The sequence below is a fragment of the Podarcis pityusensis genome (genome assembly GCF_964106645.2).
Source record: "Podarcis pityusensis genome assembly, chromosome: 1".
In the NCBI taxonomy this organism is placed as follows: domain Eukaryota; kingdom Metazoa; phylum Chordata; class Lepidosauria; order Squamata; family Lacertidae; genus Podarcis; species Podarcis pityusensis.
This window is the reverse complement of record NC_138028.1, coordinates 15,974,139-15,991,945: the sequence shown is the minus strand read 5'-3', so window position 1 is coordinate 15,991,945 and position 17,807 is coordinate 15,974,139. Positions and strand designations below refer to the sequence as shown.

Genomic DNA, 17,807 nt, shown 5'->3' with positions numbered 1-17,807 from the left:
TATATAAAAGGATGTCACATAGAGGAGGGAGAAAGGTTGTTTTCTGCTGCTCCAGAGAAGCGGACACGGAGCAATGGATCCAAACTACAAGAAAGAAGATTCCACCTAAACATTAGGAAGAACTTCCTGACAGTAAGAGCTGTTCGACAGTGGAATTTGCTGCCAAGGAGTGTGGTGGAGTCTCCTTCTTTGGAGGTCTTTAAGCAGAGGCTTGACAACCATATGTCAGGAGTGCTCTGATGGTGTTTCCTGCTTGGCAGGGGGTTGGACTCGATGGCCCTTGTGGTCTCTTCCAACTCTATGATTCTATGATTCTATGATTCCAAAGCAACTATTCTATTCCGAACTTTAAAATGGAAAGCGTAATGCTGGTGGATAACAAAAGAGGTTTAAAGACTGTCTCAAGGCAAATCTTAAAAAATGTATAAAAAAAGTGTAAACATTGACAACTGGGAAACACTGGCCTGCGAGCATTCCAGTTGGAGAACAGCCTTTACCAAAGGTGTCATGGGCTTTGAAGACACTCGAACTCAGGACGAGAGGGAGAAACGTGCTAAGAAGAAGGCACACTTGGCAAATCCACACCGTTATCAACTCCCGCCAGGAAACCAATGTCCCCACTGTGGAAGGACGTGTGGCTCCAGAATTGGCCTCCACAGTCACTTACGGACTCATTGTTAAAACCGTGTTTATGGAAGACAATCTTACTCGGCTATGAGTGTTCGCCAAAGAAGAAGAAGTTCTGGATGATAAAATTTCAGGAACTATCCAAATTTGCATTCTAATGAACGGACCTTTTCTGCAACTTGCATTTTGGGTGAATCTTGTAATACAGTGGTACCTCGGTTTACGAACTTAATCCGTTCTGGAAGTCCGTTCTTAAACAGAAACCATTCTTAAACCAAGGCGTGCTTCCCCTAATGAGGCCTGCCGCCTCCAGTGCCCTTCCACCGTTTGGATTCTGTTCTTAGACCGAGGTAAAGTTCTCAAACCAAGACACTATTTCCGGTTTTGCGTAGTTTGTAAACCAAATCGTTCTTAAACTGGACTGTTCTTAAACCGAGGTACCACTGTACAATAAGCCTGCAACTTACACAGGGGTTACATTCCAGGGATCATGCCTAAAGCCATAATCCCGTATAGTCAAAACACAATGAGTTCAACAGCAAACAGGATTGCCAAAGTCTTCTTTCCCAGATCCTTGCCCGCTTTTTATTTTTTATTTTTTGCCAAGCACATAAAGTCGAATACACACATGGTAAATGATTGTAAGTTGGTGTAGCGGTTAGCATGTTGGACTAGGACCTCAAAGAAACCAGTGTTCAAATCCTCACTTGGCCATGAAACTCAATGGGTGATCTTGGCCAGTCGATGCCTCTCAGCCTGACCTACCTCACAGGGTTGTTGTGAGGATAAAATGGAGCGGGGGCATGTGTACTTGAGGTCCTTGGAGAAAAAAGTGGGATATAAATGCAATAAATAAATTACTAATAAATAAATAAATAATAGTGGAGCATGGGGATTGTGTTGGGGTCCTGTAGCAAACCTCTAGTGTGATGCTTTGAATGTATTTTTTTTAAGTGTATGATGAAATTTAATATAATTGCTGCTTGCAAACTTTTAAAAGTTTTGTGTGTGTGTGTGTGTGTGTGTGTGTGCGTGCATGCACGCACATGTACATTGTGTGCCTTTTGGGGGGAAGAGCTAAAATATTTCTATTCGTGCTAAAGCAATCATAATGCAAATAGCACAGAGCCCATGCACACAGTTTACAGGCTTGTGCAGTTCATTTTGAAGAAGAAAGGGGAAACATTTAGTGCATTCATGAAATACTGCTGAAATAGAAAATTGAGACAGTTCATCTATTTGTGGATCTTTGCTGGCTGATAACACAAATAGACTCTGAAAAAAATCCTAGCACTCCTTTTGTGAAGTGAAAGTTAACTCCATGATATACTTGTTTGTTCGGAAGGTTTAGTGCTTGTATTTTCAAACAGTAGTCTGGGCATTCATTTACTAATGATGAATGGAAGTACAAGAGAGCTGACAAATGTACAAGCTTAATGCACGGTGACAGCCACACAGAGAGCTCTTTTCATTTGCGGCTTTTCAGAGTCATTTTAAGTTGGTGCATTTAGCCAATCAGCTTTCTCCACTCTGCTGACATCACTAACTAGCCAGTTCCCTCCAGCTGCAGAGAGCTTCAGTTTCTTTTTTTTTTAAACTAAAATGGAGGCTGGTTTCTTGCCTTAAGGAGTACACCGCTTTCCCTGCTGAAGCCTAGATGTTGACATGTAATAAAGCTGGCAGCAGGATGGTGGTGGACGCAGCCAATTCAAACGGGCCATTTCAGCCCGTGGTCCTTCTGCATATTCGAGGTGAGTTATTTGTGTTTCAATGAATTGTAACCCTCTGTGGCTTGGTAATAAAAGGCTATTGTGATTCTCGGGTAAGGAAAGCAGGAAGTCCTTTGTAGCAGAATCCATTTTTGTTCCGATGCAGATTTATTAAAGTTGAAAAAATATAGGGGAGTTCTATTAAATCTTGAAAAGATTTAAGAATCGGAAGGGCTGCTTGCATCGTTAAACAGGTTTTGCTGCTTTCTGCCCTAGTGCTCCCCTCCCCCCACTTTCAGGCTGATGTCAAAGGATGTGAAGTCACTACCCCAGAAAAAGGGGGGGGGGGAGTTGGAGGGAAGAGAGGCAGGGCACTTAAGTTACACAGCAGTTCTTTCAGAGAATTGCAGCTCTTTGTGGCATATGTGAGCGATAACGTGCAGTAAAAGGATTTTTGTGTCTACAAGTGAGGGTTCATTTTTGGCTTCTGTTTAGGTTTGCAACTAAACAGGAAAATGTGACTGAGTGATACAGTCCATTGCATTATAGAAGGCAGCCACTATATATTTAGGAAACATCCAACAAAACATGCTTTTTGAAACATACAACGCTGACATTGTGAATCTTAAAACAATTTTACATTGCTGTGTGGAGCGCTGATTATAGAGAGCATAAGTGTATTCTGCCATTGGGCGTCTTAGAAATCTGTAGTGTGTTTTTAAGTACAGTACCTTAAACAATTCCTAAATTCTCTCAAATTTGATTCCAGTTTGCTTTGTTTCAAACACTTGTGGGATTCATTGATTCACGGCTTCTGAACAAATCAAACATTAGCCAAGATACTGATTCTGTGTTTCTCTTTGAAACTACAATCCCAAATGCCAGTATTGTTACAGGATTACTGGATGGCATCTCCTCTAGTTTTACTAGCAAACTAACAGCATTATAAACATACACCATTCCCCACTCCCTTATAAGCATTCTTGGCAGAGAAAGATTTCTAAGCTTTACATGATGGAGACTTCCAAAAATAAAATTTAGCAAGGAGTGATCTTACACGTTTCTTGTCTTTGTTATAAAATTATGTACATTTAAAAAAATAAATTTTACATGCAAAGGAATCTTGTATTTCCTGCATATATTTCTCTTCTGGCTGTAGTTTGCTCATTTTATTGATAGAAGAGTTTATTTATGTTTGTATTATAATTGATGTGTGCTTTCACTACAAAAGTTATTTCTTAAAAACAATAACACTAATGGTCTGTTCAGGACTTGCAGTTTAAATAGAGGATGCCTTTGTTAAAACCCTTAACTTTAGGGATCACTAGTTATGTCCTTTCCATAGTGACCCTCAAACTCTAGCAGTGACTTTTTAAAAGTTAAGGCAAACCACCTCCAGCATTTTCATTTCTTGATAAATACTGAAACAGTTTTAACTTGCACTAAAGTAGAGTGTGCTGAAAAACCTAAATTGCCAGACCAGTCCATTATTCTTTTCTTACACACTACCAACTTTTTTTACAAGTTTCTTTGCTCTTGAAATAGCTTCCCAACTCGTATTTGTAATTGGGACCAAACAGTTGTGTATAACTAGTGGCGTCTAATGCCCACTAGACTTGATGGGAATACAAAGATGTCAGGGGTGTGTTGTCAACGAGAGGTCATGGGAATGTGTCCGAATTCTGATATTCTCCCCATCCTCCTCCCTTGCAAGGTACAGTGGATGCATAGGTTAATGTATCTGCTTTACAAATAGCACCTACCGGTAACTAAACTGGAAAATATCATTCAGGAGAAGCTCCTGCTGTCACAGTTGCTTTTCTGCTGGGAGGAAAGTTGTATGGCTTCCACTTTTTCTGTTTCTCTCGCTATTCACCTACTTTGCAAATAGTGGACACTGCATCATTGAAGTTGTAATAATAATTTGGCACCTAAATATTTTATCTTGGGTACCCGCTGTCACAATTTCTAGTGTGGGTTCATGCCATAATAGCCATATTTTTCTCAGAGGTAAGCCCCATGGGGAATTCCACTGGGGCTGCCACCTGATAAGCAGGTTCAGGGTTGCAGCTGGAATTGGCCACACAGAACTGTTAAGAAGGGACCCCCTAAATTTCCAAACCTGTAGGAAAAGATTATTCTCCTCCCCTCACCCCAGCTTTTAAAATTTACCTAAGTGTCTTATGGTCTTTTTATCTTCACAACAACCCTGTAAAGTAGGTCACAGTACAATTTTAGCAAAACAACAGAAAGGATAGTACTATCACCTTAAAAACTAAACAAAATATACAATGGCATAGCTTTCTTAGGTTGGACTCCACTTCATCAGATGCATCGTTCTTGATAATCCATGAATCAGTTATGCAGTAATACTGTACAATACTTTTGCTGTAGTATTTAAAGTGCTACTGGATTGCCCTCCATTTCTGCTGTAAGCAGTGGAAGCGAATCCTGTTTTTGGTATAAGTACAGAGAATAATGTACCCAGCAGCAACAACGGCACCAAACAATGAGTCTATGGTAAAGGGGAGGAATTTTAAATTATGGCCACAGAACAACTGCTGCTGTTTCTCGTGGGTAGGCAGAGGGAGCTCATCTGCTTGCTCTCTGGCCCACAGGAGCACGGGGGGGGGGGGAGGAAGATGAGCAGCAGGAAAGGGCTGGCTCCAGAGAGGGGCTGCTTAAAATGGCGCTCAGCCAGCTCAGCCCAGCCCCCTTCCTCTTCTAGGCAGGGCAGGGAGAAACCAGGAGGAGGGAGGGAGGAGGTGCCGCCGCGGTGTGTGTGTGGGGGGGAATGGAATGGCGCAGCCCAAACAAACAGAATCCCCACGCCGATCCACTGACAGTTCGTGGGCCGGATCCTGAAGGCAATTGGGCTTGATCCAGCCCGCGGGCCTTAGTTTGCCGACCCCTGCTCTGGTGGTTGGGGGCTGGGAATGCGTAAAGACAAGACTCTTGCCAAGTGTCATCCAGAGAAGGAAAATCTACAGGCAACAGTATGGTGAAACCCATGGATTTTATACTGTCACCACCAACTACTCACGGTAACCCACAGTATCCTTGCACAGAATTAAGCAAGGGGGGCATCCTTTAGCAATGGGTGCCAAATTAATCCGGTGGGGTGAAGGCAGGACCTGTCACAAACAATTTTCCCTCTCTCACACATTCTGTTACACTTAATGCAGGCTGGCGCTGTGGGTTAAACCACAGAGCCTAGGACTTGCTGATCAGAAGGTCGGCGGTTCAAATCCCCGTGACGGGGTGACCTCCCGTTGCTCGGTCCCTGCTCCTGCCCACCTAGCAGTTCGAAAGCACGTCAAAGTGCAAGTAGATAAATAGGTACCGCTCCGACAGGGAGGTAAACAGCGTTTCCGTGTGCTATTCTGGTTTGCCAGAAGCAGCTTAGTTATGCTGGCCACATGAAGCCGGAAGCTGTACGCTGGCTCCCTCGGCCAATAAAGCGAGATGAGCGCCGCAACTCCAGAGTCGGTCACGACTGGACCTAATGGTCAGGAGTCCCTTTACCTTTTTAATGCAGGCACACACTCTCCTGACACACTCACCTGTACCTCTGTTGCGCGTGCACGCGCGCACACACACTGGGGAGGAGATACTCTGGACTGGAAACAGGGAAAGAATGAATCTGTGGGAGGAGAGCATTTCTGTGCTTCCTGGTCACTAGGTAGCACAGGAGCAAGCCAGAGGAGATGTTCAGAGAAGATGAGGAGTGCCTTCTCTTCCTCCCTGAGAAAATTCACACCCTTTCTTTTGCTCTCTCCACATTTGCTCTTTCCTCTCAATCTCTCTCTCTTTCTCTTTCTCTTTCTCTTTCTCTCTCTCTCTCTCTCTCTGTGTGTGTGAACAAATACTAGTTGTAAAAAAAGAAAACCAAGCTGCTCAAACTAGCAAACTTCCCCCCCATGCCTGCCTGCCTACAAAGTGTGCTTCAAGCTGTTTGGAGGTGTGGTCTTGAAGGTAGCAGCCATGAGCATACTCAGAACAGCTCCTGGGTCTACCCAAAAGGTCGATTACATTAACTAGATTGAGATTATGACAACAGTGCCGGGGGCCGGGGGGCAGTTGCAATCAGGGCAGATAGCTAGTAGCTTCTTGTAAGATAAACACTGTAAGGCATTTTAAGGGATGTATAATATTTATTACGCTTATGTGCCACGTGTTACTCCAGGGGGCTCAAGGCGGTGTGCATTGTTGTCCCTTCCCTATTTTATCTTCACAACAACCCTGTGAGGTAGGTTACCAGGCACTGTCTAATTAAAAAAAGATGTTTCCCACAGGGTTACAATCTGCCGCTGACCCACTGTTTTTTCCTTGTGAAGAATACCATATAGATAGTGTTCTACAGCATTGTCTATTTTGTCTGTATATTTAACTGGATGTTAGTTCATAACCAATTTCATTTATCATAGTTTTTCATTAGGATAATAAGTATAATGTACAAATTAAAAGCGTGCTCAGAGTGAGGAATGTTGAGTAAGATTCATGAGGGATTGTTGGGGGCGGAAGAGAAAGGGGCGAAGTGCCCAGTTCCTGCTAGCTCATTATTCATCTAGAAATCATTGTTCAGTTTGGTTATGAGTGTGCCTATGATAAACTGGATTTGTGGAGTAGTCCTTACAGATCAGCTTGCTGACTCACACACTGGCGTTGAAAGTGGATCTAATGCATGTGATGTAACACTTAACTAGATAATAAAGATGCAACAGCTTCCCTCTGATCTTGATCAGTTAAATGTAAAAGAGCGCATGCAGCAACTGAAAAAGCATTCACATGAACTCGAAAGTGGTGGAATACCATTTAATAAATGCTGGGTGTATCAGATATGGATGCCACTCAGATCAAGCCAGGCTATGATAAAGCAAGTTCAGTGTGGATATGCGACGAAGCGGAAGGCCAACCAGTTTTAAGAGATGTTGCCTTTGTCCAATAAGCTTAGTATTTATTGGTTAGATTTGTATCCTACTGTATCTCCAAGGTCTTTGGAGTTGTAGATTATGCTGAAAGTGACGTCTCCAAGCCAGCCAGTGAGGTTCATAGCTTAGTGCAGGCGTAGGCAAACTCGGCCCTCCAGATGTTTTGGGACTACAACTCCCATCATCCCTAGCTAACAGGACCAGTGGTCAGGGATGATGTGAATTGTAGTCTCAAAACATCTGGAGGGCCGAGTTTGCCTATGCCTGGTTTAATGTCTGTTGGAGGACCTCTTCCCTTCTCCCGAGAGGGCTGCATACTGGCTTGCAGTGTACATATTTCGTTAGAAATTAGTACAGCCATTGGTGAAAAGATAGCTTGACAGTGCCACTGCATGACTCTGTATCTGCATTATTGTCCTTTAAAAGGGTGACAAAAATCCCTGTTGGCATTCAGGACCCTGTTAAAACCTGCAATACTACTAATAACGATAAGCATTTATGCAGCCTTAAGCATTCAAAGCACTTCACACCTTATATTATTGTGATAATCCTTACAAGATGAGGGGTGGGGCTAGGACACACTGGCTTGCTTAAAAGCTGTGAAATAAGTGCATCACGGTGGTGAGATGCACACTGACAGCTTTGTGAGTCATAGCTTGAGCCTGTGACTACGCCACCCCAACTTTTGATATATAATTAACCAATGAGTGTTTGCCCACTCCTTTCTCTGCTGTCTTCCTTGTTCCCCTGTTCTCGCACTCTCTGCTGTCCATCCTGCCATACTTCCCAGGCTTTTGAGACCTAGGAGGACAGTGCGATAGGTCTTGCACTCCTCTCTCAAGCCAAGAAGCAGTAATGCAGCCCTACGATGATCAGTTGCTCTCATGGTTTCAAAGGTCCTGTAGCTTTGCACAGGAATGTCAAATCAGGAATAGCTTCCTACTACAGTGGTACCTCGGGTTAAGTACTTAATTCGTTCTGGAGGTCAGTACTTAACCTGAAACTGTTCTTAACCTGAAGCACCACTTTAACTCCTGCTGCCACCAGAGCACGATTTCTGTTCTCATCCTGAAGCAAAGTTCTTAACCTGAAGCACTATTTCTGGGTTAGTGGAGTCTGTAACCTGAAGCGTATATAACCTGAAGCGTATGTAACCAGAGGTACCACTGTACCAGTATCATTGTTTCTTAGTGCTGTTACCAGCTGGTTATTCCCCACCCCCACCCCCAATTTTGTATTTAGCTCAAGATCGGCCGTTTTTAGAGTTTGAATTCCACAGAGAATCACCACGTTATTTAGCAAATTTCAACAGTTTCTCTCGTGGTATGAAAACCAGTATTATGCTGATTGTGTCGTGAATGCCAGCCTTTTTTAGACAGCTTTCCAAAACATATCCCACTCCGGCTGGAACAAGCAAGTTGTGACCTGTCATTCTGATGCTGACAGACTTTCAGTCATGGTGTGCTACTTGTTTTTGAAGTTACTAAATATGCGCTGGCTGAAAGGCCTAGCACACCTTTCTATTGCTTAAGGAGATTTCTCTGGTGACAGTTGTTAACTGTGTACGGCATACTTTGGTTTGGGAAGATCACTACAGGCCAGTAGTTCAGTTTGAATCCTTGGGGGGGGGGGCGACATTTGCCAACCCTGCAAACATCTACCATTTCATTCCTTTATTGATCATTGCTTTTCGTCAAAGGGCAGAAAGACATGCCTGTGCAAAAGCAAGATGCACAAAATAAAGTGGGTGGGGCTGTTGTCTGAAGTGTGTGTTCCTACCTGTTCTAGAGATTAAAATTCTTCTGTCATACTGTGATTGGCTAGTAGGCCAATCCTTTTTGGGTGAGGCCGCTTGGCCTCTGTTTTCCATTATTTACTTATTTTAAAATATGCTGCCTCTATTGTATCACCAAGATGATGTACAGTAAAAAAATCAATACAAAACAACAATTAAATATAAAATAAAAACTATTCCAATCTTTGGGGAGGCAGACTTTGTTGATTTACACATTGATGTGGCCCGTTAGCAGACAGGATTATTTTGCAAGGGAAAACCACACCCAATTAATTCCCCACTATGTCTGCATGGCTGCTAGCCCAATTAAAAAAGAGGGAAGAAAAGACTTGTTTGGTTCTTTTTCCTTCTTCTAAGCCATTTGGCTTAGAAGTGAGATGGGCGCACAACCCTAGAGTCGGACACGACTGGCCCGTACGGGCAGGGGTACCTTTACCTTTACCTAAGCCATTTGGACCACACTGGATACAGGAGTAGTACTATAATGTTACTGATACCAGCCCATCTCCTTTAGTTTCATGTGTCCCCAATGACAATGTTAATTAACTGTTTGGGGGATTCGATAGGAAACCTTGGAGCCTGAAGCAACTCTAGTTTCTGTTCTTTCATACAGAATCTTGGTGATTTCCTTATGACGCTTATATTTTTGGACTCTTGCAGTTTTTGAATTTTTATGATTATGCTGTTACAGCATCCATGAACATAGTGTGCAGAGAATGAAAAGACAAGTCTGTGCCCCAAGAGGTTTACAGTCTAGAAAATGACATAAAGGAGACAACAAGAAAAGACAGAAGCTGGAAGCAGGAATAGAAAGGGGGAGACTATGTGATGTGTACATGTAATTAGGTACAGTAATTCTTAGATACAGTAGGGAATGGGAACTAGAGGCTTCTCAGAAAAAATGGATGTTGAAGAAGAGTTTAAAAGAAGCAAGAAGTGACACCATAGATTATTTCTGAGATGCAGTTTCAGGCAGAATGAACAAGGGAGAAAAGGAAGAATTTTTTGACGGGGGCCTTTGAAGTTTGAACCTGGATGAGATCATAATGGTGGGGGGTGTGCCATGGAGATTTTTTTGAAGGTAAAGACAATAAGAATGTGCAGAATCTATGAATGGAAAGCTAACCTGTGTAGGGATTTAAAAGAGACTGTGGTATGGTTGGAGGAATGAGAGAAGTGAATTATTTTGACAGCAGAGTGCTGGATAGAGGTGAAGGACCAGATGTAAGCCAACAGAAAAGAGAAAATGCAAGGTGAGAGATGGGCGAGATGGACCAGAGTTTTTGTCTCCTTTTTTTTAATGTTGCCTAGGGAGAAGTGATGCGATTTGGTAACAGGCAGCAAAAGAAGGATGAGTTAAACCCATGACTTTTTGCCAGATCAATAGGATAGAGGATATTGTCATTGAGAGAAGAGAGCTGGGAGAAGGTACAGCCCAGCTGGATCACAACAGTGGCCCATCTAGTCCAGCATCCTGATCCTTCATGGAGGACGTCGAACATTTAAAAAACTTCCAGATACAGAGCTGCCTTCAGATGTTTTCTAAAAGTTGTGTAGTTCTTTATTTCCTTGACATCTGATGGGAGTGTGTTCCACAGAGAGGGTGCCACTGCCGAGAAGGCCCTCTGCCTGGTTCCCTGTAATGTCACTTCTCACAGTGAGGGAACCGCCAGAAGACCCTCACAAGTGGGACCTCAGTGAATGATGGGGGTGGAGACACTCCTTCAGGTATACTGGGCCGAGGCCGTTTAGGGCTTCAAAGGTCAGTACCAACACTTTGAATTGTGCTCGGAAGGGGTTTGAAATGATGACAAAGCATTGAAATATCCGAAAGGCACATGGAGATGCAGAATTGGAGGGAGAAGGTTCTAGGCTAGAGAGTCAAAACCCTTCTGTCAGCACTATTGGTGGTACTGAAAACCATTAGGTGTGATGCTGGGTAGAGGGAGAATAGTGAAGAGTCACTCCCTTGTGTCCTGCGCAGCCATTACATAACCCCTAATGAAGACTATACTCAGAAAGACTCAAGATCCTAATCAATGTTCAGATTGTTGCTTACAGATATATCACTTGAAGCTACCAGGCAACTAGGTTTCTGAGTACCTTTGCTGTTGGATCAGCAATTCCTAAACATTGCATTGTGAACCATTATTCTAGTTGTTTCTTCTTCTTCTTCTTCTTCTTCTTCCTCCTCCTCCTCCTCCTCCTCCTCCTCCTCCTCCTCCTTGCTGCCACTTTATTTCTTATATTGCAGGGGCCATAGCATTCAACACCCATGATTTCCATGCTATGCAAGCAATCTGTGTGGTGAGAGAGACCCGTGTTATGGCTGCTGCTTGGAACAGCTGCCATGTAAAAGTCTTTCAAGCATCAGCCTCCCACGCAGTGACCATGATCTGAGAATCTCAGTAATGAACAGGAAGCACAAATATAACAACACTTATCTACTATCTATCCATACTCGCACACCCATTGTTGGAATTTATAAAAACTGGAACTCTTCTGTAACTTCACATAGTAAAATGATGCATCAGACTAGGACTTAGAAATTCAGGCTAGGAGTGCCACAGAATTCTGATTGGGATGTAGTGAAGGCTGAGTCTTCTTTCTTCAGAGTTTAGAAATCTAAAATAATTGTCTTGTTGAATCAACTGTGTGCATTGCAATTGCATTGCTATTTCTATTATTACCCGGTTTTAGTTTAGTTTAATTCCCGTCTTCCATTTTTTTTCTCCTACTGAAAATAAACCAGTGCCTTCTCTAAAAATTTCTATAAGAAATTGTTAGCCTATGTGACTGAGCTTTGTGCTTTGTTGTTGTTGTTTAGTCATGTCCGACTCTTCGTGACCCCATGGACCAGAGCACGCCAGGCACTCCTGTCTTCCACTGCCTCCCGCAGTTTGGTCAAACTCATGCTGGTAGCTTCGAGAACACTGTCCAACCATCTCGTCCTCTGTCCCCTTCTCCTTGTGCCCTCCATCTTTTCCAACATCAGGGTCTTTTCCAGGGAGTCTTCTCTTCTCATGAGGTGGCCAGAGTATTGGAGCCTAAGCTTCAGGATTTGTCCTTCCAGTGAGCACTCAGGGCTGATTTCCTTAAGAATGGATAGGTTTGATCTTCTTGCAGTCCATGGGACTCTCAAGAGTCTCTGAGCATTGTGCTTAGAGATTGTTAATCTTTTGCCCTCTATAACTTGTCTTTAGACCATCTCAGAGGTCCAGAGAGGCCTGGACTACTTGCAGCTTTTGAGGCCCCTAGTTGTAATAAAAATTTGAAAAATGAACAAGTTTGTATATATAATAGCTGGTTTAGGAGGGCATGTTCATCACATGTTCATCATTCTTGTGCCATCATGTTTATGTACAGTGGTACCTCGGGTTACAGACACTTCAGGTTACAGACTCCGCTAACCCAGAAATAGTACCTCGGGTTAAGAACTTTGCTTCAGGATGAGAATAGAAATCGCACGGCGGCGGCAGGAGGCCCCATTAGCTAAAGTGGCACCTCAGGTTAAGAACAGTTTCAGGTTAAGAACGGACCTCCAGAACGAATTAAGTTCTTAACCCGAGGTACCACTGTACATTTTAAATTATTCAAGGTGACAAAATCTATATCAGTTAATGATGACCTATGTTCTTGACCAGATTGCATATTTTATTTGCTTATATTTGCAGCTCTAACCCGAGCGTGTGTATCACATTTTGGTTGAGTGTACATAAAAACATAACCTCCCCCCCCCCCATCCTATACACAAATAGAGAGAAGGAGTTGAGCCTGATTGCATATCAAATACTTTAGAGACAAAATTACTTATTTGCAGTAGTTCAGGTGGGGGAGTTGTGGAGGAGGGGTTATGGTTTTAAAAATTAGAATGTCCCATATTTGGGTAACTTTCAGTCAGTTTTGGCCGGTGATGTTCAGATGTTACTGGAGGCATGAAAGTGTCTGCATTAGCCCTGTGCCTGTCCTGATTGTCGGCTGTGGTGATTGTGGTTGATCAGTCCTACTGAAAAAATTATACCTTCCCAACTGGTTAGCAGCATTTGCTTTCTAAGATAGGTGTTTGAGGACTACTTCGCCTGTTACTTTTTCTGATACAATGGTTGCTTAGGGGAAATGTGTGTGCAGTTATTTATTTATAAGGTATATATTTTACTATAGAGCAGGTAAAACAAAAATAAAAGAAGTTAGACTGTTTGTTTTCCATTATAAATAGAAGTAAAACTTTCCCAAGCAAAGTCATGAGGTTGAGTGGTGGTCCAAGTCTCTGTCCTCTGCAAATAGATGGGTTGTGATACTAGCACATTTATTGGCTTCCCAGTTCACATGCACATGTTAAGACATTTTCACTGTTCTTGTGCTATAAAATTTGCTGGAACCGCATCTCCACATTAGAGTATCCTATGGAATGATCCTAGTTAGGATCAGGATTGTGTCTGTATTAAGATCTCTACTAGTCTGAATTTGTAGCTGATCACAACAGTCTGACTACATTTATGTGGTTTCTAGTCAAACAAGAAAAAAAAGTTTTTTTGTATGTCCTATTTGAACTTTCTATAGCCGTGGCTAATATTGATCATAAGGTATAAACTGACAGACTAGCAAGAGAGTCTTCTTCGTGAGGACTTCTCAGAAGATGATCTCCTTGAGAAATCCAGGTGTAGCCAGGTGTAGTGTTCTTCGGGTTTTAATGATGTATATATATGTGTGATCAAGGTACCCATGATAACCTGAAACATAACTGATTACAGGCCACGAAGAATAGAGATAATTTACAAAGAAGAAATTTACATAATTAAAAAAAATACTCAGGAGACAACAAAGTATTCTGTGGCATTCCTTATTTCATATGAACATATGCTATCAACTCAGCATTGTGTCGCATTGTGTTAATATCCATTCTTCAGCACAAGATGCTTTGGTTACTTTAAAATATGTATATATAACACAAATCACTGTAGCAGTAATATTTTATGAAGAATTGCTTCAGTGCACTTTCCCCAAAAATGTTACACCTTTGTGCAAGTAGATCCTTTCCAGCCCCCCCACCTTATCAGAGAACCAGATTTACAACTTACCACGGCCCTACCATACGTAGAAAGAAGAGCCTTTTGGATGCTATACATTTTATGGTTTCCATGGTGACACAATGCCGCAGAGACATCTTGAAACAATATTCTCACAAGTTAGCACAAATATAAAAATGTCCTCTTTCCAATAAGGAATCCCATGTTGTACTAATCAGAATCTTTTTTCCATTGTCTTCAATTCTTTTTACACAATCCACTGGTAGTAGTAACATATGATTAAGCAGGAAAGCTTTGTCTACCACACTTGCCATTATGCTTTTTTTCAGAAGAATACAGTTTTTCATGATTAATTTTTTTTTTGGGAATGAATTACGCATCACTTCCACTTAAGGCTACACAGCATGATTAGGTAGGTTTTTTTAACATTATTAGTATTTATGTAGGTGAGGCATTTTGGGTGTAACCTCATTATCCTTTCACCAACTCAAGTTGTCAAATTCCGTTTCTTACTGTCATGGCTAATACTTTCAGACCCTACAGAAGTCCTTGTGCGAATGAGATTACTTCATTGGATGCAGCCTTATGTATTTATGGAGAACTGGCACTAATCATGAAGTGAAACTTGTCCATTTCAACATCTTAAAATAATCTAGATCTGGGCTTTTTTGGAGGACTGTTCGTCAGACTATTGTGCCTACTACTCATTCAGTATCACTCACTTCTACTCGCATAGATCCATCTGAAGAGGCACATACAGCTGCCGCCAAATCACTCAAATTGTATACGTGCAGGTCCCGCTTTCTGAACGCTCGCCATGCAAAAATGTTAATTTACAACCAAATGAAGCTTTCTTGAAGGCACAGCCCACTAAAATGGAGGTTGCCCACCTTTCTGGAGTCATTGGACAGATCTGTAAATTGCTGTGGGCACTACAAATGTAGGCACTGCACCTTAGTCTATTGGCTACAACAGAATGCTTCTTTCTTGCCTAATTTCAGCAAGAGCAGGAGACCCTGCGAATGTCCTTTACCAGCGCTCATGCACTAGAATATTAGTGCAATGCCTGTCTGGTCTTGCACTTGAAAACTCTTTTCAGCATGCCATCAGGGCTGTGTGGGAAGAAAAGTAACTTTCTATTTTTGTTTCGAGTTAGTCATTTTGCTGGTGTCTAGAGGACAAACGGCTTAACTGTGTTTTTTGTTGCATTTAAGCTGTAGTTGGGCAAAAGGACACTTGAATAATTATTTAACTGGTTTTCTACCTGTGTCATGCTGAGTGAGTAGGCTGCCTAGAGTCGCTCAGATCACAGGATATTAGGAACATCATATTAAAGTAATTTACAGTGCTTTACAAAAGGTAATGAGCTTGAGCAGTCCCTTTTTAAAGTAAAGGGCAGTGAAGAAGCCTTCTTGAGGAAGAAATGAGCACACGCTAAAAGTGTAGTAGAACTCAGGAGAAGTGGCAGAGTTGTTTTTCTGTGAAACTCTTTCAGGTGCTAGATAAAATGTCAGGTTTGCTTTAGGGCTAAAATCTGGCTTTGTACATTTTGTTTACTTTCCCTCACTCAGCTAGCTTTTCTACACTCTGCCTGTCTGATTATCTGAACTGGCATCTTTTTAAAATTTCCAATGATATTTGTACTTAAAGTCACATTCATTTTTAGTGGTTTCACTTGCAGTTTAGAGCGTTTCTCTGCAGAGTAGCTTTCAAATATTTCTGTGGTTTCTCTGAACACCGTTTCTCAGAATCGTATTTCCACATTATGTCAAACTTCATCTTGATTTTTGACATACTTTACAAAGCAAAACTGGCCGCTGTCGCATCTTTATTGATAAATAAGAACTGCCACCATTTTTCCTTATATTATTTAGAAGGTTTTTAAGGCAGTAGTTAAATGTTCAATGAATGGAAGGAGCTCCATTTTCTTCTACTATTCCGTCGTTCTTTTGTTCCAGTTTTAACCCAGGACATATCTTGATTGAAACTTAAACTGAAATTTGACTTTCTTGCAGTTCTCTTCCCCACTTTTTTCTAACACTAATAGATACCTTTTTATTTTTACTAATAAACAAAATGAACAAAAGATGAAGAGCATAATGAAATACTGTTAAGCAGGTGGAAAGCAGCACAAGATTGGACACTGTCATTGAACATTGTTCTAAAACATTTCTTAAAATACGGATTTTTCCATAAACCAGCTGTGTTACTTAATATGTATTCTTTTGTAATAAGTTAGCTTAATCATAGTGACTATGGACCATATTTTCTCAATCCATTCAGATATAGTAGGAGATAGGCTTTTTCCATTTTTTAGCTATTATAATCTTAGTACTTAGAAGGTCAAATATTCTTTCTTGCTCATTTTCCAGAATAACATCTTTTAGATAACCAAGCAGCTATAGTTTAGGTCCCAAATGTATATGATATCCTAACATATCAGAGATATTAGCCTGAACAGATTTCCAGGATATTTCTATTTGAGAACAATTCCCAAAGATGTGTATGTAATCTGCTTTATTTAATCCACTTCTCCAGCATTTATCTGATCCTTATATATTAAGTTCAGTTTATTAGGCATTAAATACCATTGATAGAGAGTTTTAAAATAGTTCTCATTTAGGTCTGCAGAAATTAGCAGAACATACATTATTTTACATTTTTTGTTTCCTTTCCTGGGTAAAAATAGCTTTCTTGTGCACAGAAAAGTGTCTGCCCATTTATTCAGTTTATTTTTTTTATCTCCAAGCAACCTCTTCATATGTTCATTCATTCATAGACAGACAGAGTAAGTTTAAATAGCTCCAGTTTAAACAACATCCAAATCCTGTGCTTCTGCAGAGGTTATTCAGCCTTCCTATTGCATTGGAGCCCTGGGAGCCATTTAGGTCATTTGTAAAATATTGCATCTCAGCTAGTGTATGCTTATGATCACCTGGCCAGGATTAGCCCCATCCTGTCACACATTTTACCCGTTGTGTTCATACAGTCGATGTGTTTCAAGAGAAGTATGACATGTGGAATGGTGATTGTAATTCATGTTAGAACATAGAATGGTTGTTGCATAAGCAGATGCTATACACTGTGTGGGATGTTCTGATTGGTTTAGCATCAACAGGAATTATATTCTCTAACAACAATCAACCACAGTCCGTGACCAACTGGTGAGCCCGTTGGCTATCTCGAATTGCCATTGCAATCTCTAGCCCAGGAGTGAGGAACCTCTGGCCTAAGGCCAATCTTGAGTCCCAAGATGGCTCACAAGACCATTCCCCCTCCTCCCCAAAAAACAATGTGCCCACCTGCCCATCAGCTGACACCCCTTGTGATGTCAGTTGGTGGGCAGAAGGGTGGAGTTAAGTTCTGCTTTGACTGCATGCACCTGTTCTCAGCGGGGAACTGGGGCACCCAGTTAGCGTGGGAAGGTTGAACCACCCATTCAGGTCATGAATGGGGGAGTTAAATCCTGTCAGTTCTGCAGGTTTCACACCTCTTTATCAGAAGCTGCAACTTATAAATATTTTAAATAAATGTGAAGTGACAAAAGGTGCCAAAAGCAGATAATTTAAAGTTAAATTTTTGCAGGATTGTCAAATGTCTTTAAAATAATTTCCATGTTGTGAGTATGGTACCCGTATTACTTTATATTTAGTTGTTTGGGGTCTTAGAATTGGCTAAAGCGAGGCTCTTATCCTGCCAGCCGTCATAAGAATGGTGT

The 17,807-nt window shown here is 41.6% G+C and overlaps 1 protein-coding gene across 6 annotated transcripts in view; it reads left to right on the top strand.

The window, feature by feature from the left end:
• The window catches only part of PPP2R5C (protein phosphatase 2 regulatory subunit B'gamma), a 76,594-nt gene that overhangs the window by 28,729 nt on the left and 30,058 nt on the right, over window positions 1–17,807 (top strand). For 2 of the 6 annotated variants that reach the window (XM_080979656.1, XM_080979655.1), the window contains exon 1: window positions 2,213–2,378. The exons of the other annotated variants lie outside the window; for them this stretch is intronic. In XM_080979656.1, the coding sequence (XP_080835782.1) occupies window positions 2,285–2,378 (94 nt within the window). In that variant the 5' untranslated portion in view covers window positions 2,213–2,284. Of the gene's footprint in view, window positions 1–2,212; window positions 2,379–17,807 lie in introns of those variants that run through there. 6 annotated transcript variants of the gene reach the window in all.